At 43.6% G+C, this 23,670-nt stretch overlaps 1 protein-coding gene across 6 annotated transcripts in view; it reads right to left on the bottom strand.

The window, feature by feature from the left end:
• The window catches only part of fam184ab (family with sequence similarity 184 member Ab), a 164,644-nt gene that overhangs the window by 100,136 nt on the left and 40,838 nt on the right, over window positions 1-23,670 (bottom strand). For 3 of the 6 annotated variants that reach the window (XR_004551216.2, XM_034076384.1, XM_034076383.2), the window contains exons 2-7: window positions 21,432-21,566; window positions 15,135-15,293; window positions 12,338-12,577; window positions 11,664-11,747; window positions 10,046-10,297; window positions 2,595-2,730 (exon numbers count right to left, since the gene is read on the bottom strand). Coding sequence is in view for 3 of the 6 variants with exons in the window: in XM_034076384.1 (XP_033932275.1) it covers window positions 2,595-2,730; window positions 10,046-10,297; window positions 11,664-11,747; window positions 12,338-12,577; window positions 15,135-15,293; window positions 21,432-21,566 (1,006 nt within the window). In the remaining 3 variants the exon portion in view is untranslated. The remainder of the gene's footprint in view (window positions 1-2,594; window positions 2,731-10,045; window positions 10,298-11,663; window positions 11,748-12,337; window positions 12,578-15,134; window positions 15,294-21,431; window positions 21,567-23,670) is intronic. The other 3 variants (XR_004551217.2, XR_004551218.2, XM_034076385.1) reach the window with 1 other exon arrangement.

Genomic DNA, 23,670 nt, shown 5'->3' with positions numbered 1-23,670 from the left:
TGGGGTAGGTAAGTTTCAGAAACCGGCTCGAGATACAATTTTTGTTATATTCCATGGAATGCTCTTAACATCCCGAAAGCAATGAATATCTGAAGTGCTTTGACAAAAAATCCATAAAAAAATGTCATCTGTAGAAGCCGTAAAACTGTAAAAAGTACAACCAATCGGATTGGATGGCCTACCTGCCTGTCAGCCTTCCATCGGGGCACAAACTTACCTCGTGCCCTCATTGGTCATGTGCGCGTTCGTGTGTGTTGGAGGCGGGCTCTGTGAGGAAGTGGCAGATTTTCTCCGGTTGTGTATTTTCAAATTCTAGCGATCTCGAGCCGGTTTCTCAAACTTACCTACCCCACCTTTAAGTAAAAGTAGTAATACTGCAGGGTAGCTTGTGAATTTACTCCAGGTGTAGCTAAAGTCTGATTTAAGAGTTAAGTAATTATATTTCACATCATTAATCCACATCTGTAAAGTAACTAAATACATCTAGTGGAGTAAAAATACACCATTTAGCTCTGGACTTTGACTAAGTGGAAATACTTAAGTACCTCAAAATAAGTACAGTACTTTAGTAAATCTACTTACTACCACCACTGCAGGTATTTTATGTCTGCTAGCAGCCCATAATCCACAGTATACATAAAACGAATCAATGTGAATTCTGTTTCTAATTTGTTTAGTTTTTCCCTTAAAAAATAACCAATAAAAATACTGTTAAAGAACCGGATCGATAAGCAGTATTTGTAATTGTTTCCATTAGGACTCATTATTTCACAGTGGCACAGGATCATCTGCCAATACAAGCACTTTTGTTCATGTTCAATCCATAATGAAATATAAAATGATAGTTGGATATCTTTGTCTTGTTATTATTAGCAGAGAAAATGTAATGTTCGTACAACTATATACAATTAATTCTACCAATCTTGATGGGAACCGGGTTAGGGGGGGGGCTCGAAAATATTTCCAATTACCCAAGGGGGGCCTGACTGAAACAGGTTGGGAACCACTGGGTTAAACTGTGATGCAAGCAAACAAACAGTTATTTCAGACGCTGATGTCGCCATGGCTACATTGATTAATAATAGCTTACTATACTTTGACACGTTAACCAAAGAAAATAAGAACCAAGTGGTAATTAAATGGATGTTCCTTTAACAACCGTAGGTCCCTCCACAGTTTAAATAAATGATAAGCTATCATCAGCGCTGTATTGTAAACAAGGCATAGCAACATTCACCACCTCGATGTTATTTCCTCCTTCACATGCAGCTGTGGTGCCACACGATGAAGCACTCTCACTGGTCACGAGGCGCTCATAGGAACTAATGGGCCGAGCATAATTCAGCCGCTATTGCTCACACATATTCAGACGGGTAATGTCGTTTCACAAAGGACTGACGGAGAGACTTCATGAGATATTAAATCAGATACTAAACACGCCGCCGTTTACCCGACACGAGTGCACACAGACACACACCTTAACCCGGGAATAATCGATGTGTGAAGGGCTTCTCCTTCCTCTGAGCGACTGGGAGTACCATTAGACTGGAAATACAGCATTACGCCATTAAAGCGTTCCAGGCCGTGATGCCTCAGACGAGATGAGAGGAATGTTATGTGTTTGATGTGTTTTTGCACGGCAAGCACAGGAAGTGTATTGTGGGTAGCGTGGGTGAGCCAGCATTATGAAAACAAGGCCGAATGAGCAGAGATGGCAAAAGTAGACACATCCGTAACTCGAGTAGAAGTACAGAAACTCGTGTTTAAAAATACTCTGGTAAAAGTAGAAGTACTGCCTAAACTTCTTTACTCAAGTGAAAGTAAAGAGGGCTTTGAAATGTACTTCAGTGAAAAGTACCCATAACTAGCAGCTGTTTTAAAGAGTACCTGACCTCCCTTTATATTAATAGAACAATAATGTCATAGGGTTAGGGCTTCATGCCGATCTTGATCCCTCCGCTTCCCGTCGGGCTCCTGATCGGCCTGTCGGTGTTCTTTTCCCCATCATGACCGCGTCGCTGCACGTTATCCCTTACATATGATTATGTCGAGTCATTATTCATTTGTTTTAAAGAAGGAGGCGCAATCGCTTGCCGCGGGGAGGGAGAAAAAGAGCCACAGCGGAGAATAAACAGAAGGGCAACCATGGCAACCATGCGTGGGACGTCTTCTTCGCTGCTTTTGTGGTAGACTACAGCGCCACTTACAGGCCTGGCATATGTACTACAGCGTCTCCGGCGCTTTCGAGCGGCAATTGCCCAACCTCTCATTCCCCTGATAGGTGGAGAGTTGACCACTAAGCGGAGCACCCCTTTTGTGACGTAGAAAATAATTCAAATCTGGATCAGTCTGTATCAGATCCGTTACAGCCCCTTTTTTGAGATTTGGGTACAGAGGAAAAGAGAGAGGGTTGTATTTTCTGACACGTGGTGAGTTCCCTGACTCACCGGGGACACATGTTCATGTGTAAAAGACGTACACGAGTGCATTTTGCATGATGGGTCCCCTTTCAGTACAGTAACGAAGTATTTGTACTCCACTACTTCCCACCTCCGTAAACAAGGCCGTATGAGAGAGAGAGGAGAGGGCCTTACTGGCTTTGAGCAGTATTTCAGTCGCCTGCTGCTGAACTCGGTCTCTCGCTGCTTCTAGTTCACACTCGGCTTCTTTCTGACGGATCTCCACAATCTCTGAGTTCTGGGTCACCTCGTCCAGCTGCTTGGTTAGGTCCTGGAGGAGGAATAGAAATCAACACAGCATAAAAGAGAGGAAAGACGACTCTGTTAACACTGGCAGATATATGAGGCGTCTATGAGAAACATTACATCAAATAAGTCAAAGAAGGTAGGTAGATGGATGGATAGATGGATAGATGGATAGATGGATGGATGGATAGATAGATGGATAGATAGATGGATAGATAGATGGATAGATATAGATGGATGGATAGATAGATGGATAGATGGCATAATATTGGATAGATAGCCTGGCTGGATCGCTCGCTCGCTGGCTGCTCGCTGCTGGCTCGCTGGCTCTATGGCTCGCTGGCTGGCTTGCTCGCTGGATGCTCGATGGCTGGATCATGGCTAGCTGGCTGGCTGGCTCCTCGCTGGCTGGCTGGCTCCATCGCTCGCTCGCTGGTCTCGCTGGCTGGCTCGCTCGTGGCTGCTGGCTGGCTAGCTCGCTAGCTCGCTGCTGGGCTGGCTCGCTGGGATGGCTGGCTCTCGCATCGCTGGCTCGCTCGCTGGCTGGCTGGCTGGCTGGCTCGCTCGCTGCTGGCTGCTCGCTGGCTGGCTGGCTCGCATGGCTCGCGTGGCTGGCTCGCTGGCTCGCTCGCTGGCTGGCTGGCTGCGCTCGCTGGCTCGCTGGCTGGCTGGCTGGCTCGCTCGCTCGCTGGCTCGCTCGCTGGCCTCTCTCCTGGCTCTCGCTCCTGGCTCTCGCTCGCTGGCTCGCTCGCCTGGCTGGCTCCTGGCTGGCTGCTTCGGCTGGCTCGCTGGCTGGCTCGCTGGCTCGCTGGCTCGCTGGCTGGCTGGCTCGCTGGCTGGCTAGCTGGCTCTCTGGCTCGCTGGCTGGCTCGCTCGCTGGCTCGCTCGCTCGCTGGCTCGCTGGCTGGCTCGCTCGCTGGCTGGCTACGCTCGCTCGCTGGCTCGCTGGGTCGCTCGCTCGCTGGCTGGCTGGCTCGCTGGCTGGCTGGCTCGCTCGCTGGCTGGCTGGCTCGCTCGCTGGCTCTCTGGCTGGCTGGCTCGCTGGCTGGCTCGCTGGCTCGCTGGCTGGCCCGCTCGCTGGCTGGCTCGCTGGCTCGCTGGCTCGCTGGCTCGCTCGCCTGGCTGGCTGGCTCGCGCGCTCGCTGGCTCGCTGGCTGGCTGGCTGGCTCGCTCGCTCGCTGGCTGGCTGGCTCGCTGGCTGGCTCTCTGGCTGGCTGGCTCGCTGGCTCGCTGGCTGGCTCGCTGGCTGGCTCGCTCGCTGGCTCGCTCTCTCGCTGGCTGGCTGGCTGGCTGGCTGGCTCGCTGGCTCGCTGGCTGGCTGGCTCGTTCGCTGGCTGGCTCGCTCGCTGGCTCGCTGCTGCTCGCTGGCTCGCTGGCTGGCTCGCTGGCTGGCTGGCTGCTCGCTGGCTCGCTGGCTGGCTGGATCGCTCGCTGGCTGGCTGGCTCGCTGGCTCGCTAGGCTGGCTGGCTGGCTGGCTGGCTGGCTGGCTCGCTCGCTGGCTCGCTGGCTCGCTGGCTCGCTCGCTCGCTGGCTCGCTGGCTGGCTGGCTCGCTGGCTGGCTCGATCGATGGATAGATAGATAGATAGATGGATGGATGGATGGATCGATGGATAGATGAATAGATGGATGGATCGATGGATAGATGAATAGATGGATGGATGATAGATGGATAGATGGATGGATAGATGGATGGATGGATGGATGGATGGATAGATAGATAGATGGATAGGCATTTAAGTCACTCATTAGCATATGACTTGAGTAAAAAATCTGATATTAACTGGACCTAGATATGTCCTGATTTATATGTAATGAAAGGGTTATTGTCATGTAAAGAAACACAGGCTTTGGATGTAAAATAAACTATCCACCTATTGGGATGAAGGAAAACATCCACATGCTCTCGATTAATACTTATAACTTGAGTAGTATGATGCTGTAATTGCATGAACTGCAGCTCTGAATAATCTGAAGCTTTCAGCGAGTTTCAGAAATATGAAACTGCATGCTGACTGCTGCTCAATTAATAAGAACCAGACTGCAGGGAGAGATTTGACGTCCTCCAAGAACACACACGCACACGCGCACACACACAAACTGAAGGAACTCATGAGGGGCAATTTCACATCTTTCAATCCCATCAAACTGCCTGCCACAAACGTAATCACTGCTGCCACGGCAGTGACAAAGAAACTTCAGTGCGATAACCACAGTGTGTGTGTGTGTGTGTGTGTGTGTGTGTGTGTGTGTGTGTGTGTGTGTGTGTGAGTGTGAGTGAGAGAGTGACACAGCAGAAGAACAAAATACAAAGCAGATTGGGGCCCCTTTAACATCTCCTGCAACCACAATACTTTTTACGTTCTCTAACATTTTAAAACATATTTCTGTTCCATGCATCTGTACGTATGGGATTCCCTTCAATAACGTGTGCTTGCCTCTTTATTCAATATGTTACTTTTTGTGACTGTTCCTTTGCTGTAATACTGAAAAACGGCCCACTCTGGGACGAATAGAGGACTTCTGATTCTGTTCTTTGCTGGATGAGATGTAAAAAAAGATTAAAAAAGGAATTAATTGTATCTCCGTTGATTTATGAGAGGAATCCCGACATTCCATTTTACCTCCGATTCACCCCTCCTTGTATCACTGAACCACACACACACACACACACACACACACACACACACACACACACACACACACACACACACACACACACACACACACACACACACACACACACACACACACACACACACACACACACACACACACACACACACACACACACACACACACACACACACACACACACACACACACACACACACACACACACACACACACACACACACACACACACACACACACACACACACACACACACACACACACACACACACACACACACCTGTCAATCATCTTTATTGGATAATAAAAGACCTTTGAATCTGTGCTTTGGACGACGTATTGTTTTATCCTGCCTTAAGCTTCTCTAACTAACCCAGATGGGCTTCACCTGAGAGAGGAGTATTTAGTCCAAAGACAAATGACGGCAGCAATTTAGCATAGCTTCAGTGGAGTATTTCACTCGGGGGATAATTTGTAATTTTTGGCGTGCGTATTCCTGCAGAAGCTTGTGAACAGTCTGCGATTAATTGCAACTGTCTGAGTTACTCCAAGCGATCATTCGCCTGCATTTCTCTGGAGATGTGTACTAAATCATGAGCTAAAGGAGGATGCCAGAGAATACTGAAGCAGGAAGCGTTAGCATCCTAAAGACAAGTACAAGTGCTTTCCACCGGGGTTAAGTTCATATTTGATGATACTTTAGCAAAATTAATGTTCAGGTGTATATCAGTATGTAGTGTCTCTACTTTAAAGAGTCCTCTCCTGCTGATGTTCAGGTGTATATCAGTATGTAGTGTCTCTACTTTAAAGAGTCCTCTCCTGCTGATGTTCAGGTGCATATCAGTATGTAGGGTCTCTACTTTAAAGAGTCCTCTCCTGCTGATGTTCAGGTGTATATCAGTATGTAGTGTCTCTACTTTAAAGAGTCCTCTCGTGCTGATGTTCAGGTGTATATCAGTATATAGTGTCTCTACTTTAAAGAGTCCTCTCCTGCTGATGTTCAGGTGCATATCAGTATGTAGGGTCTCTACTTTAAAGAGTCCTCTCCTGCTGATGTTCAGGTGTATATCAGTATGTAGTGTCTCTACTTTAAAGAGTCCTCTCCTGCTGATGTTCAGGTGTATATCAGTATGTAGTGTCTCTACTTTAAAGAGTCCTCTCCTGCTGATGTTCAGGTGTATATCAGTATGTAGTGTCTCTACTTTAAAGAGTCCTCTCCTGCTGATGTTCAGGTGTATATCAGTATGTACTGTAGTGTCTCTACTTTAAAGAGTCCTCTCCTGCTGATGTTCAGGTGTATATCAGTATGTAGTGTCTCTACTTTAAAGAGTCCTCTCCTGCTGATGTTCAGGTGTATATCAGTATGTGGTGTCTCTACTTTAAAGAGTCCTCTCCTGCTGATGTCCAGGTGTATATCACTATGTAGTGTCTCTACTTTAAAGAGTCCTCTCCTGCTGATGTTCAGGTGTATATCAGTATGTAGTGTCTCTACTTTAAAGAGTCCTCTCCTGCTGATGTTCAGGTGTATATCAGTATGTAGTCTCTCTACTTTAAAGAGTCCTCTCCTGCTGATGTTCAGGTGTATATCAGTATGTAGTGTCTCTACTTTAAAGAGTCCTCTCCTGCTCATATTCAGGTGTATATCAGTATGTAGTTGCTCTACATGTCTCCATGCTTCAATGTTCAAAAAGCTCTTTATTGTTCTCTGTGCTGCAACACCTCTTTTCACCCTCTGTCTGAAACCAGAGCCCAGTCTGCTCTGATTGGTTAGCTGGCCGGCTCTGTTGTGATTGGTCAACAGCTTAGAGATATCCCGCCCCTTAGCCTATCACGTACAATGTGTTGGAGCGCTAGCCAATAGAAGTGCGAGTGCAACATAGTGAGTCACTATTTTGAGGTAGTAAATAAAGGAGTGCAATGGAGGTATTACTATCAAGGGTACCACTTTACAATAAGACTACCCTCATAAAGGATTCATGAAGGGTTTCTAATTAGGTTATGAATTAGGTCGTACACACTTTATGAATCATTAAGAACCATTTATAAACCAGTTCTAACATAGTTTCCATACATCAACGAAGGCTCACTATTTGGCAAGATGACTAAGCCTTATATTGGCTACTCAGCGAGAATCAACTCAGTGAACAACATACCAAGCATGCTGGCTGATGAAGGAGACGAAGTAAGCTAGGTAGCCAATATAAGGCTTAGCAGTACAGATAAACGTGGGCTCACTATTTGGCAAGCAACCGGTCCCAGCTGCCCTGTTTAAATCCAACACGACAGGAAAGAGAAACCGCCAAAAAGCCTAATAGAGCCCCTTTAAAATATATGTTTATCGACTGGGTTTGTAATCACCACTCATTAAAAAGCTAAGTGAAATAGTTCCTGCTCTGATTTCTGTTTTTCTACCTCATACGAGAGAATCTGGAGGAACTGTCATCTGTAGGTCGTTTCCAGCTTTTTCTCTGTTGCTGTCAGTTCTTTATCTGGGTTACAGTTAATTGCTCTGAAAACGAGTGATATTATTAACTCCAGGCACAGCAACCACTTCTGACCTTGATCATATTCCCAGTGTCGCTGAGAACGGGGACCCTCGCCGTCTTCAGAGCAATCAGAGATAATTTCACACAGCATATCATAACAACAAAACAGACCTACTTAACTTATCCCCGAGCACATGTCAACTTTATTTTTAACGCTCGAGATTATATGCTGTTAGTCTTCTTCCAAACGCCTCGCAGAGCTCAGAAAGTGGAAAAAACCGAATTGGTTTATTTGCACAAAATGCAAATTGCAAAAATGGCCAAATTAGTGCCAAAATGATGCTTTTGAATATTTTACATCGTGCACAGTTGCAGTCTTGTTGGCGTAGTGTTACGTTTAATTGCATGTTCACATTTTTACTTTGCAGAATGGCGTTGAAACTGGTGGCTGGGGTGTGTGTCTGCTAGTGTTTGCAACACAAACATAAAGGGGTGCCACTCTCCCATATTCATAACGTACTCGTGATTCATGAAGGTACCAAGGACCAGTTGAGATACAGTACATGTTTATTTTCTGTAATGGTTGAAATTCAACAAATATTTTTGATTTATGAGATTAATAAAGTTCTCAAAGCATGCTTGAGGTCTACTATGATATGGTCTGAATTAAAATACTGTATATGCAGATTTTTAAGTGGAAAAAAAGCTGGATATTTAAGGTGTAAATCTGAGAAATAGACAGTTTGGTGAACTTAATCTCTACAGTGAATTCTGAACACCAGACCATCAATTTAAAATGTGACCCATTTATTTATTTTTGTATCCCATTGACCAATATATCTTATGCAACCATTTCATCCTCTATGACAGAGGAGACATTTTGCAAGCTGTCGATAAAAAAAAATTGGAAATAAAATCAGGATAAAATTCAAAATCTGAATACAACTAGTTTTCTTTTTATTTGATTTTCTTTGATTTATTTCGAATGTGTAAAAAAAATAATACGAACAAATAATAATATTAATGAAATGAAACATGAGAATTATTATACTTTAAGCTGTGTCAAATTGATTAACAAAAATATTACTGACTGAATATTACTGACTATAATATATAAACAAATGATCAACTTAATTACACATCTGAAAAGGGGTGGGAAGAAGTTTACACTTATTTAATCCCATCCCTTCTCCCAAAAACTAAATTATTAACATAGTTATTTTCTTAAAGAAATCCTAGACATCCATTAAATCAGTGGTTCCCAACCTGGGGGGCGCCAAAGATCAAGGGGGGGGGGGGGGGGGGGGCGCCAGGCCTCAGATGGTTTGAGGCCAAATATCATATTTAGACTTTTTTTTTTTACTTATAATTGTAACGCAATACATGATTGTCACTAAAAGCCTTGTCTCTACATTACAATAAAAAGACAAATTGATTAATTCATTTGAATACAAATTCAAGTTAGTAGCTATTATAGGCATAAAAAGACAGGAATGTATAATTCTTTCTTTAATAGAAATGTTTCTTCTGCCCGTAAAGTGTCCAAACCAGGCTTGTCTGGATAAGCGCATTTTTAAAACATAGCCATCGTCCATGCCGGTTTCAGTTGGATTATTCGTCACAGTTGCTCCGATCAGATCGGTCTCCTCCATTTTGTAGATTATTTCCGACTTTCGAATCCACATAAACACATCGGCAAAGTCCGGCTTACTTTGTTTTAAACAGTTTAATCCCTTTGTGAATTGTTTCCACTTCCGCCGTCCTTTCATTTCTTCATTCAGCGGGAATCCAAATGAATTAATCCTGAGTCTAATAACCATCAAAGTCACTCCATAGTGCTCCTTAATTACGCTTTCATCCTCCTTTAACAAAATACTTGACAGTAGTTGTAGCATTTTGAGACTTTGACATTTTAATTACCGCTGTCGTACCTTGTGTGTGTGTGTGTGTGTGTGTGTGTGTGTGTGTGTGTGTGGGGGGGGCGCAACTTCCAACAGGAGTCATTTGGGGGGGCTCTTGGGAAACATGGTTGGGAACCCCTGCATGAAATGACAGGATGTTGTAGTACTTGTGCACCTCCCTCCCTATCCTGTCTTTAAAGCGCACAAATAAAAAGTAAAAGCACGTGTCTGGATGAAGGAATCACTGTTTGGAGTTTAAGCGCTTTGAGCACCAGGAAAAGCGCTATATAAATCAAATGTATTATTGTCGTTAATCTCACCTTGACGTTGCCGTCGGCGTTGTGCAGGGACGCTTGCAGCTTGTGGGATTTGTCCCGGTTTTCCCGCGCTTCATCCGTGACGCGCGCCAGCTCCAGCCTCAGCTTCCCGAGCGTTTTCTGCAGCGCCGCCTCCTGAGTCTGAAACTCCCGCCGCAGCTCGCTCTCGGTGCGTTTCCATGCCAACAGGTTGTCGGCCGTCAGCTGCTGAGTCCTCTTCATGGCCTCCAGCTCGCGCTCGTAAAACGCCTGAGACTGGAGACGAGAGACAGGTGTGAGAAAACGACTTAATTCAATCAGATTTATAGAGGTATGACAAATAAAGCAAATAGCACGGATCCCGGCTCCATCTGTGTTTTGACATTTCCCTCGTTATTATAAACTGGGCATTCGATTGGAAAGCATTTTGGACGGGGGAAAAGCTTTCTCATCCAAATGCAATCTTATGTGACAAATACCACGCCAACCACCACGGCGCCTAGTACACACACACACACACACACACACACACACACACACACACACACACCACACACACACACACACACACACACACACACACACACACACACACACACACACACACACCACACACACACACACCACACAACACACACACACACACACACACACACACACACACACACACACACACACACACACACACACACACACACAACACACACACACACACACACACACACACACACACACACACACACACACACACACACACACACACACACACACACACACACCTTGTTAAATACCAACTATAGCACGGATACCGACTATCTGTGTTTCGACATTTCCCTCTTTATTATAAACTGGGCATTCGATTGGAAAACATTTTGGACGGGTGAAAAGCTTTCTCATCAAAATGCAATCTTATGCGAAAATAATCAACGCGAGTGAAAAGCAGAGGCCAAGAGGTCTTGGCTGACTGTCGGAGAGAGGAGAGCTTTTTATTGAAATGAATAGCTTCTAAATGCAGCCGCTGTGCTCCCGCTGTACGCCGCCCGCAGATCACAGCCTCCACGTTCAGCAAGGTCAACAAAGCGCTTCCAGTAAATATAATCTCAGTTATTTTGTGACCATTACCCAGAGCATTTTTCTCCTTTGAAGTGTGGCTTTCTTGTAATCGATGCAGGTTATTACAGGTGAATCTCTCACTGATTTTGAACTAGAAAACACATTTACTGAGGTTTACCATACTGCCATGCATTTATATTTCTTTATACAAATATACCTGTTTTGATCACTGCATAGATATAATAAGAGCGTAATAATCAGTACCGTACTTTTCGGACTATAAACCGCGACTTTTCCCCCCATTTTTTTGTACAGCTAACGGCCACTAGGGAACCTCCTAAATCTATGGATTTTACAGGTAAAATTAACCACCTTTAACTCTACGGGCTCTAGGACCGGTCCGCGCCCGCCACCTTTAAGGGGCGGGGCTCCAGCAGGAAAAGCTGGAGGCCGGAAAAGAGGGAGACAGGTAGCGCGCCAAAGTAAAAGTGGAACCGAGAGACGGAACGAGAGCAAGACAGACGGACAATTTAGCTGCTGCGGCTTATATGCAGGTGCGCTTTATAGTCCGAAAAGTACGGTAGTGTACCTTGCTGAGTTTGGCCTCGTACTCCTCCACCAGTCTCTTCTTGTCCTGTTTGAGCTCCTCCACCCGCTCCGTCAGGGAGTCCACCTGAGAGGAAGAAGACATACTTTATTAATCCCTCACAGGGATATTTCTCTCTCCACTCTGTTGTGTTTTACACACATTACACACAGATTAAGAAAAAATAAATCATAACTGTATTAGTAATAATAAAAAACGAAAACATGAACATATTTAAAGATAATTTAAGCTGATTAAATGGTAGTGATTTGCATAGGAGACTAAGATATGTCCACATGTCTTCCAGGTGCCACCACTTCACTTTCATATATACCGTACTTTTTGGACTATAAACCGCGACTTTTCCCCCCATTTTTTTTGTACAGCTAACGGCCACTAGGGAACCTCCTAAATCTATGGATTTTACAGGTACAATTAACCACCTTTAACTCTATGGGCTCTATGACCGGTCCGCGCCCGCCACCTTTAAGCTGGAGGCCGGAAAAGAGTGAGACAGGTAGCGCGCCAAAGTAAAAGTGGAACCGAGAGACGGAACGAGAGCAAGACAAACGGACATTTTAGCTGCTGCGGCTTATATGCAGGTGCGCTTTATAGTCCGGAAAGTACGGTATATAAAGATACTGTATATATACACTTTGGATAAGTTATTGCTTCACCTCGGCTTTGTGCAGCTGCACCAGTTTCTCCTGGTCCTTGCTGTAGTCAGCGTTCTGGCTCTGGTGGCTGCGCAGGAGCTCCTGGACCTCCTGCCGATGCTGGCCCTTCAGCTCCTCCAGAGCCGCCTTCTTCTCCTGCTCAAACTGCGTCTGCGCCGAGCCGAACGTCCGCAGCTTCTCCTCGAAGGACCGCCGCATCTCCTCCACCTCCCGGGACATGGACACCACCCGCTGCGTGTGCTGAGGGAGAGACGGGAATATGACAATCAGATTTTTAAATACACAATTGTCATCTATCCCACAGATGGTATTTGACAAAACGGCTTACTTGGAAACATTAGTGAACTTGGTGTAGTATAAAAGACATGAATGGACTGAACAGGCGAACAACTTATTAGACATTTGTCATGTGTTTTCTACTTACTTTCTACTATCTAAACACCATAAAGTAATAACTGATGAAGAATAAAATAAAATAATAATAAAATAATAAATAATACATTTTATTTTTAGGCGCCTTTCATGACACCCAAGGACACCGTACAATTTGTTAAAAAATAAAGAACGCTAATAGGCAACAAAACATGATAAAAACACAAACAGGAAATCATGGAGGAGACAATCAAGTGGACACAAATGAAACATATAATGTGGAGCACAAGTGGACTTTAGTTTCGTGAGGCACTTTCATATTGATCTCCACTACCAGTCACTCCATTCACATGTTCACCAGCAGGCGTGAGAAATGATACACATCTCTCAGGGCCAGATTTACATAAACAAGTTCACGCCTTTCATTTAATTTGCCTGCACGGTCTGAAATTAGCATTTCATTTAAGAAGGCAGCGGATAATTACACAATCAGCGACTTGCAATTACTATTAGTGGCAATTTGTACCTGAAAACACAAGTTAAAAATGTTCAGATGAATGGAAAATGGTACGAATAACCCGACACTAAATCACATTTTTCCCAAAGCTATTGATATATGAAGTTGGAGATTTACAAGCTGACATTGATCTGTTAAAACTTGTGTTGCAACATTACTACAAACACCTAGGTGTGGGTGCGTGTTCCTGCATTCATTGTCACTTAAAATCCTCAGTCTTGTCAATTGTCCCATCTCTTTTTCTTGTACTTGAACACATCGCTGCAGCTACCCTCTGTACATAAATCAATACAATTATGTCGGCTACTGAATCGATCTGTTACAATGTTCACTGCGCGCACACACACACACACACACACACACACACACACACACACACACACACACACACACACACACACACACACACACACACACACACACACACACACACACACACACACACACACACACACACACACACACACACACACACACACACACACACAGGCTGTCTTGTATGTTGTAAGTGTTTACACCGTATGAGGAATAGCACACTGCACCTCTGACACTTCCTGCAGGAGAACAAGGTGTTCAATTATACAATACCAGGGCACAATGTGAGTTTGTCTCTCAGTCACTCCTTCACGGTTATGTCGCCATCAGTGGGAGTTATCAGTCTTGTTGCTATTGTTAGCAAAGTTAAAGCTGGAGGAGGCCGTTTATTTTGAGCATAAATTCAATAACAGCACTTCAGCAGCAGCAGATTGTAATTGAAGTGGCTCCCAAGGGTTGGCAGTTTTGTTGGAAAGAAAACGGCACAATTTGAAAATGCATCCTGCAGATATCCTCTCTGTCCTCTCAGGTACAAACACACTTCACACAGTAACCTGTACATACTAGCCATTCCCTAAGAATGTCCAAATGTTTTACTTTCAAAGTTCGTATGCCTGTAAAGCACTTTGAGGTGACAGACTGGGATCTGAAAAAAGCGAAGCAAGTCATATATGCATACAAATAATATTTCCATTCAATTCTATAGGACTTTGCAAACAAGGACAGTCAGAAAAATGAAAAATATTTGTATCTAGTTCCAGTGTTTCCCCTAGGTTTACTGCTTTGGGGGGGTGCTACCTGGGGGGGGGGGGGCATTGGGATATATATACCGTACTTTTCGGACTATAAAGCGCACCTGTATATAAGCCGCAGCAGCTAAATTGTCCGTCTGTCTTGTTCTCGTTCTGTCTCTCGGTTCCACTTTTACTTTGGCGCGCTACCTGTCTCACTCTTTTCCGGCCTCCAGCTTTTCCTGCTGGAGCCCGCCCCTTAAAGGTGGCGGGCGCGGACCGGTCCTAGAGCCCATAGTGTTAAGGTGGTTAATTTGACCTGTAAAATCTATAGATTTAGCAGGTTCCCTAGTGGCCGTTAGCTGTACACAAACAATGGGGGAAAAGTCGCGGCTTATAGTCCGAAAAATACGGTATATTTTTTAAACACCTTGAATTTCAGGGGGTGCGCGGGGCTCCGTTGGCGGGGACAATGGTAGGGGACACACTGTGCTCTGTAAAAAGAATTGGCATTGTGCTCGAGGCGAAGCAGATTTTAAATATATTTGAGAACTGGCCGTCTGAGGGGCATTTTGTGGGATAAATGTAAACAAAAGGGTCTCAAACCTCTGTCTAAAAAGAAAAACACTGAATACTTCTGCTCCTGCGCAACAAGTTAAATGTCCTGACGCACACACGCAGGAAGGAGAAACTCTTTAAGCTCACAACAGGAGACAGAAACAGACATCAGTACAGATTACCTGCAGCTGTGACATCTGTAGCCTCATGCTGGGCGCACACACACACACACACACACACACACACACACACACACACACACACACCCACCTGCCACACACACCCACCTGCCACACACACCCACCTGAGCCTCAGTGCAGATCTGCATGTCCTCCACCCTCTGACGGTAGCTCTCGAACTCGGCGAGGGCCTGCCTCTTCATCCTCTCGTGCAGCTCCATGGACTCTTCCAGAGACTGGATCCTCCTCTTCAGGTCCATCTCATCGCTGATCTTACTCTTGTACTGTGGGTCATATCATGCAAAGTATTTGGAATCTGCATCTGATTTATATGCACTGACACACACACACACACACACACACATATATATACACAATCATGAGTGTGAAATGCAGTAGTTTGTAAGAAAGGGCAGATATTAAATGTTGCGATGTGAAAAAAGCGTCTGGATTTTAAGCAACGTAACATTAAATCTTAGTTTTAGTACGAAAGACTCCTCGGCAACCATCTTTAACTTTAATTGAATGGGTCATCATGATAGGGGCTCCACAATTTGGATTTGACTGATATTGCATTAGGGATATGATTAGCGATAATATAGGGAATTCTCCTTAATATGTTATTCACATTATGATTTTATGAAACGGATCTGTGCCAAACAACGAGTTTCTTTATACTGTAAAACCATTTTACGCAAAAAATTAATACATTTAAAATGATATCTTGCAATTTGGATATTGCACTAGACTAGTGCTTCTCAAAGTGTGGTCCGTGAGCGCCCCCTAGTGGTCCGTGAGTATATTGGTAACATTTCACATTTGAAATAAATAAATACATTTAAGTTTTCCGCACTCTCGCGGGAATATCTCCGCAATGGAACGAGCTTAAGTTTCACTTTATATTGCATGATAAAGCCCAGGGCAACACCTTCGTCACACATGTTGCCACTTGTTTGTACCATTTTCAGGCGATTTATAATCTGTTCTAGAAAAACGATGTGTTTTGGGATATTTGTGGAGTTAGGTGGTCCCGAGTGGTCCATGGTATGAAAAGTTTGAGAAACACTGCTCTAGACCATAATACCATTTCAGTATACTGTATGTTGAGTAATTGTGCAGCCAAATATGATACTTAATGAAAGTTAGATGTACAAGATGAAATATGCACATCTTCAAGACCCTCCTTTTATATTTGGCTTTCAACTGAATTGTATTAATTATTAATTTACAATTTTATTTTTATGCAAAGTGCTGGTTGGTCCATTGGTGTTTATTCATTGAAAAGCTGTATTTATAACCTGGAAAAGGAGGTTTAGCATTGTTTAAAATAGTTTTCGTTCTGGTTTGTGAAGCAATTTGTGTTTCCTCATGTGTATGAAAGCTGCAATATAAATACAGTTTGATGTGATTAGATTTGAGTCAGTGATACTCAAAGCCTTGCGAGCTTGCAGAGAAGTATAGCATGTACAGTAAATGTCTCCATATATACGTTCAGCTCTTTAAAGTTGGTCACACTGCTGTCAGGGACGTAAGTCAGAATAATTAAGGTTCAGCTGGTGACTATTGATGATCTCTCAGTGGATCCGCTGCTATGTAGAAACACACGAGTGAAATATATACAGCGATACTCTGCATGTGGAGTTCATTTCTAAAGAGCCTCATACTTCACGCTTAAAATAAGTAGTTGACTCAAAGCCTAGTTATGCCAAAGAGTACGGTTCTCTTGCTTCACTCGCTCATGTAGAATAACCTTAAGAAGTTACAAATAAAATAATGAGTTTTCAATCATTATTAAAGTACTGCTGTAATGAACGTATTCCTCCCTGGAAACAGGCACTCATTCGATTTTCATTTTTTAACTTAATGCCCATTTTTACCCAGTGATAGAAAGTAGGATACGTGAACACACATACTGCACTTTAGAACAATTTGGAGGTACTTGTACACACATTTACCATATTGTTGAACTACAGTCATGTGATACATTTAGCGTTTTGTGGGATTCAGACTGAACCCTGATGTTGTGTTCGGGTCTCCCGTGACCCGTTTCAAGTTAAAATGATATAATAACTACGTTCCAATTTTTTGTATCAGAACAAGGCTTCATGATATCCTCCACAACAGCTAGATGAACACTACGAAACTGATTTGGAACATTTGTCATGGGAGCCTGCCTGCAGACTGCACTCTCAGGACACCTCCACTCTCAGGACACCTCCACTCTCAGGACACCTCCACTGTCAGTACACCTCCACTCTCAGGACACCTCCACTGTCAGTACACCTCCACTCTCAGGACACCTCCACTCTCAGGACACCTCCACAGGACACCTCCACTCTCAGGACACCTCCACTCTCAGGACACCTCCACTCTCAGGACACCTCCACTCTCAGGACACCTCCACTCTCAGGACACCTCCACTGTCAGTACACCTCCACTCTCAGGACACCTCCACTCTCAGGACACCTCCACTCTCAGGACACCTCCACTCTCAGGACACCTCCACTCTCAGGACACCTCCACTCTCAGGACACCTCCACTCTCAGGACACCTCCACTGTCAGTACAGGAAGTGACGATTCTGACGAACAGGTTTTTTTCCCCGCCCACCGAAGGACTCGTTTGATGGAAGTTTTCAAATCACAATGGAGTCTCATCGCGGAGGTGATGAGTCCGCCCACCGTGCACTTTGGGTCGGCCTTGGTCAAGCCCTTTTGACCCCCCAGCCTGGTTCTCGTAAAAGTTTTTCGCTCAAATGACACCATGGAGGAATGTAACGGGAGTTGACAGGGGACTCTGCCCGCCTCACGAGTGCCTACTTTCGGACACTTTTTTTCACTTTCCCCGGTTTTATTATATTTTTGGCTATTTCACCCGGTTTCTACCGGGGACATTGCCCGGTCTCGGGTGTTCCCCCACGGCCTGTGTCCAGCCTCCCACCCCCCCCATTCAATCCATATATTAACGGATTTTGACCATTTTTGTTGCATTTTTCTCCTCTCCTCTCACTGATCGAATGGCAAACACGACACACTGTCGGAGGGCCACCACGCCGGCCCGGTCTAGTGCCGGTGCTCTGGCGGTCGGTTCCTCCGAACTGCGGGTTCGACTCTGATGGCCGGGAGGGTGTGCTGCGTTGGGGTGGGGGACTTCCCCCACTCTGCGTGTCTCTTCCTTCGCGGGAATGTATGTGTATATATATATATATATATATATATAATATATATAGGGACACCTTGTGTTGTAGTTAATTTCAGTAAAGTATCACTTTTCATCACTTAGATTGATTGAACTGTTCTGCCCTTACAGCGCTTAAAAGTCCTCCAATAAAGATGCAATGTTTTCTTTCTAGACTTTACTGTTCTTCTTTTACTTTGTAATACTGTAACAATACAGAAATAAAACACATAAGTATGCAGGCTTTACATAACATATAAGTAGCAGCACTGTACAAACGACACACATACTACTATTAGGACTTAGCTATCATTAACATCACTATTAGCTAGCACACGTCAGAATCGTCACTTCCTGTACTGACAGCGGAGGTGTCCTGAGAGTGGAGGTCTGCACCGGAACTGTCCTGAGAGTGGAGGTCTGCAGGCAGACCCCTCTCCAATTGTTGCCAAGTCTGAAGGTCTCTAAAACAAAGTGTATAATTTGGTGTTGGGGTCTGTGGAGACCCAGCAGAATTGTTTTTGGTGACTCGAGGTCAAATTTGGCCCAATCAAGATTCATCTTTTACTTTAGACACCCCTCCCCCTTCATCTACTGTAACAATAATCTTTCGCAACATGCACCTGGTGTCCCCTCCCTCTGGCCCCCCCCCCCCCCCACGGGAACTCGACCTTTCTCAAAGAATATGTACAATAACACTTGAACCTGAACACACACATGCACAATATGTGGTGTAATGTGTTTTGGGGCCATAACATTAAATTACAACAGGATTGTACGGTTATGAACGCAATATAAGTTAGTTATGATGTAGTTAAAACAATATTGGATGATAGTAATTTTTTGTGTGTGTTTTGGACTGAGATAAATCATGGGTCGAAATTGACCCGCGAACACCATGAACGGTAACAGCTTTCGAACACAATAGAAAATGTAATCCACAAAAATATAAAATAAATTATGTTAGAACTAAACTAAAAAACAGTATATACAGTAGTTAACATAATTAAAAGAAGGATTAAATAGATATATAGATATACAAATGATCATGTTAAGACTATTTTTGGAGTAAATGAGTGATGCTACTTTTGACTTTTTTTTTTTAAATCGTTTAATTCAGGACTTGTGCAGTGGTTGCGTTAGACTTTTTCGTTGTCCGTCATTTTGACAGGATCGTAACATTTCCGTCATAATCCATTATTATCCGTCATTTTATTTGTCATGTTTTAATGATGAGATGAGACCTATTTAATATTTATGTTCGGGTACTGAGCAGCAAATGTTCATTCATTCATGTTTTAAGGGCATGGAGAAATAAAAGATGAACAGAGACACCGACCGTGTGTCATTTTTCATGTCAACACGAACATGAATGATTTATTTGTTCCTGACTGACAGACAGCAGAGGGGGCAGAGCCCGCTAAAAACACCGCGACCATTGGGCCTCAACAGGCAAATATGAACAATGCCATAGTTTTAAATGAGACAATTACAACCAGAATATGAACACAATATTTACAAGAACAACTCAATTGACCTGCTGTCGCCTGAACGCTGATTTCTGCATCGTCATGCCCCCTCGGACAAATCCATTCCTCATCTTAGCTTTTCTACAGATGTCGCAAAACATGTTGCCACCTTGCCTCCTCAGCCATATTAAACTCTTGCTCCCACTGAACCCGGTACTCCCGCTTCAACTCCTTGCCCCTTGCTTGCCCCTCTGCCGCTGGCTGAACGTTGTCAGTTTTAGTCTTACTGGCTCGTCCTTCATCCTCCACCGCATCAATCCCTCTTTTCACCTCGTTTCTCCACACCATCACAATTACTGGGCTTATTAAAAAAGCTTCGGACGATCAGCTGCCGTGACATTTTGCGATTGCTAAAGCCGGTTAAACAACGAGGTCAAAAACAAGACTAGACAATAGCTACTTAATATACACACACTCGCAGGGCCGGCCCTCGGCATAGGCAGTATAGGCGAATGCTAAGGGCGCATCAACCCATAGGGGGCGCCGAAAAATAAAATAAAAGAAGTTAGAAATTTAAAAATAAATAAATAAATAATTTCATAACAACATAATTTCCCGATTTTGGAATGTCAAAGATCATCTTATTATCTTATACTAACAGAACTACGCCTATATTGCGTACAGCACCCATAAACTATGGCACACCCCCCCCCCCCCCCCAAAAAATCAAGTTGAACTGCCCCAGTCCCAGTAAAAACCAGAGGTTTATGTGAAATTGTTCTTTTTTTGAAATAATGGTTTTAGTGTGCAATTATAGGTTTTAATTTTGTATTTGTATTCATTTAAAATAAATCAAACTCCCAAAAAACGTACACAGCTTCTGTGTGCTTTTATTAACATTGGAATTGACTGTGGAAGCGGCCGCGGGGGGGGGGGGGGGGGGGAGCTTTAGAGAGCTCTCTCCTGAAAGACTGAGAGGCTCTGATAACCTCAGCTCAGTGAGATAACCTCAGCTCAGTGAGGTAAAGTACAAAAAAGTTGTTATTAATAAACAAGAATACAGTTTGAAAGGAGAGTGATTTGTAAAATATCCATAAAGAAAAAGAAAATCTGCTTTCAGTTCTGTTTCATCTGGGTGTTGAGAGATGTATCCATAGATCTCCTAATGTTGCTCTCAAAGTGCACCAGATTTATGCTTTCAACTTCAATATTAAAAAAAAAAGTCTTCCCTAGGGCGGCAAATTGGTCAGGGCCGGCCCTGCACACTCGCCACCAACTGGACAGGGGTGTGAATGACTAAATAATAGTTACAGTAGAGTAGATCGCCCTCAGTCGACCTGGCCACTAAGGATGTAATATAATGTAGGCCGCTGGTGGGCATTTTGGCGCTGTTCTGAGTTGTGTTCTAATCTGTCAACATTACGGACTGCTTTCAGATTTTCCCGTCATTGTTAGAAAAAATCCGTCATTGACGGAAAATATTCGCGACCTCTGTTTAAGGACTACTTCAAGTATTGTAACACTGTTTTACAACTTTGTAAAATATCTGAAAACGTGATATACCAATGTTTAAATCGACCAAACTATTTTTACTTTAAATATCTTCAAACTGAGGGTAGGCCTATGCCGTTTCCTTTTAAACTGTATATTGACATTTAGTACTGTAAGTAAACTATTCTGACCTTTCTTATGACCTAATGACGGATGATATAACTGAGTAAACATGAACTTGATAATGTATGATAAGATAAGACGACAGTGTCTTTGAATTAATTACATTAAATGTAAAGACCTGTAGTATCTTCTCTCTGGTCTCGGAGAGGATCTGCTGCACCTCCTCTTCGTGCGCCTCCTTCAGCGTGGAGATGGCCGCCTCGTGCTCGTCGTTTTTCGTGTTCAGCGCATAGATAACCTGCAGCGGAGAGGGGAGGAAGAACCCGTTAGCTGTGAGACACGTTCATAATCAGGAGTTATTACGGTATTAAAAACCGTGGGAGACCAACTGCTCGCGTTCAAACGAGACGCCTGCTGCGGCCCGTACATTCAGACTGAGAATTAAAGTAGAGACTGAAAATAAAACAGCAGAAATCTTAGCAGGAGAGGAGAGGAAGGGAAATATGAAGATGAAAGCAAGGTTGTTATTGATGCCAATGCTCAATACCTTTTAATGGGCTCTTTGTAGCATAGCAACCCATTTACACTTTAGTCCATCACTGGAAACCATCATAACATGTTATAATGATGTGCCATAGATAGGGCTGCACAATGTATTCATGTGTAATCAAAATGCAATATGGACTAGTGCGATATTCAAATTGCTGGAGGCACATTATTTGTTGTGTAGTCAATATTATTTTGAGTTATGGATTATTGTGCGGCATAGATGTCCCAAACAACAAATCATATTCAACAGACGTAATAAAACATCGTTGTCCAACTATGACAATTTTTTATAAATCTTTCAATAAAAATGATGCAGAAATTATGAGTCAAATCACAATTGCAATATCAGTCAAAAATATTCGCAATTATGGAATTTCCCCCAAATCCTGCAGCCCTAGTGCAGTACTTTAGATTTAGAGTATGCATACAAATAAAAAACATATATATGCATAAAGTTACAGATTACAGATTTCACTGTTTCTCGTTATTCCCGGGGAGGCCCGCCTTACACTTTGAAAACCGCTTGTCTAGTAGATTCATAACATTTAAAAAATGCAGTTTTAATATCGACTTTAAACCTAGAAAAAAGACAACACTAAGGATATCCGGAATCTTAAATGATATTCTCTCATATCATGACAACAATTTAATATTGATATATTGCCCAGCCCAGAAAAGACTTCCAAAGTAGGGCTGGGCAATATATCAATATTAAATTGTTGTCATGATATGAGAGAATATCATTTAAGATTCCGGATATCCTTAGTGTTGTCTTTTTTCTAGGTTTAAAGTCGATTTTAAAACTGCATTTTTGAAATGTTATGAATCTACGACACCAGCGGTTTTCAAAGTGTAAGGCGGGCCTCCCCGGGGGGGGGCAGAGAGCTTCAGGGGAGGCGCAGCGAGAGAGAAAAATAACGAGAAACAGTGAAATCTGTAATCTGTAACTTTATGCGAACATGGATAGTTTTTTATTGAAGTTACCTAAAGTGAGAGAGGTGACAGCGTTTTCTCTGACTGGACCTCTTTGAAATGCAATTGAATACCCCCGCATTACAGCAACAACAACAACAATAATAATAGCAAAAAAATAGTAGGGGGGGGCGCGGCTGCTCTTATGTTCTCTGAGGGGAGGCTCACCGTCCCACACTCTGAAAACCCCTGCACTAGACTGTTTTCCAAAGATTGTATTATTTCCCTTTACCCGTTTAGTAATTAAATCCACATTGGGAATATTTGATGTCAGCGAAAATGACTAAACATCTAAATATCGGTATCGAGGTATCAGGACAACGTGTAAGTGTTTGATTTTCTTCATATCGCCTCGCCCTATTCCAACTTCTTTAATTAATGACCACATGTGTGAGAAGCTGTAAAATCAAAAGCAGTAATTTCACTACTGTTGGCCAACACTGTGAAACCCTCGTCCCACTTAACATGTATTATCTATTAAAACATTGATTCAGCTTACAGATCAGATGCAATGAGGACACGAGGCAGGCAGATAAATGCAAATGACTGCCGTATGATAATCTCTATATGCTTTTGCATTTCAGATGAGCCGTGGTGGAGCTGGTACGCAGTATGCACGGATGTTTCCAGGATTAGCGCACAGTTATGATGAATTAGTTGAAGCCTCATATTGCTGGGGATACAAATAACACAAGCTAACTGTTGTGCGTGAGATTGACCTTTAAATCCGTCCCAAAAATACATGAAGCCTCCGGAGTAATCTGACAGAGCCGTGATCCCCTCGCAGGCGGCGAGAGAGAGAGGGGACAGACATGCGTTTTCCATTTCCAATTCTTAAAGGGGACCTATTATGCAAAGTCCTCTTCTTCATGTCTCTTCTA

The sequence above is a fragment of the Pseudochaenichthys georgianus genome, chromosome 24 (genome assembly GCF_902827115.2).
Source record: "Pseudochaenichthys georgianus chromosome 24, fPseGeo1.2, whole genome shotgun sequence".
NCBI classification, from domain to species: Eukaryota; Metazoa; Chordata; class Actinopteri; order Perciformes; family Channichthyidae; genus Pseudochaenichthys; species Pseudochaenichthys georgianus.
This window is presented reverse-complemented; position numbering and strand designations above follow the sequence as displayed.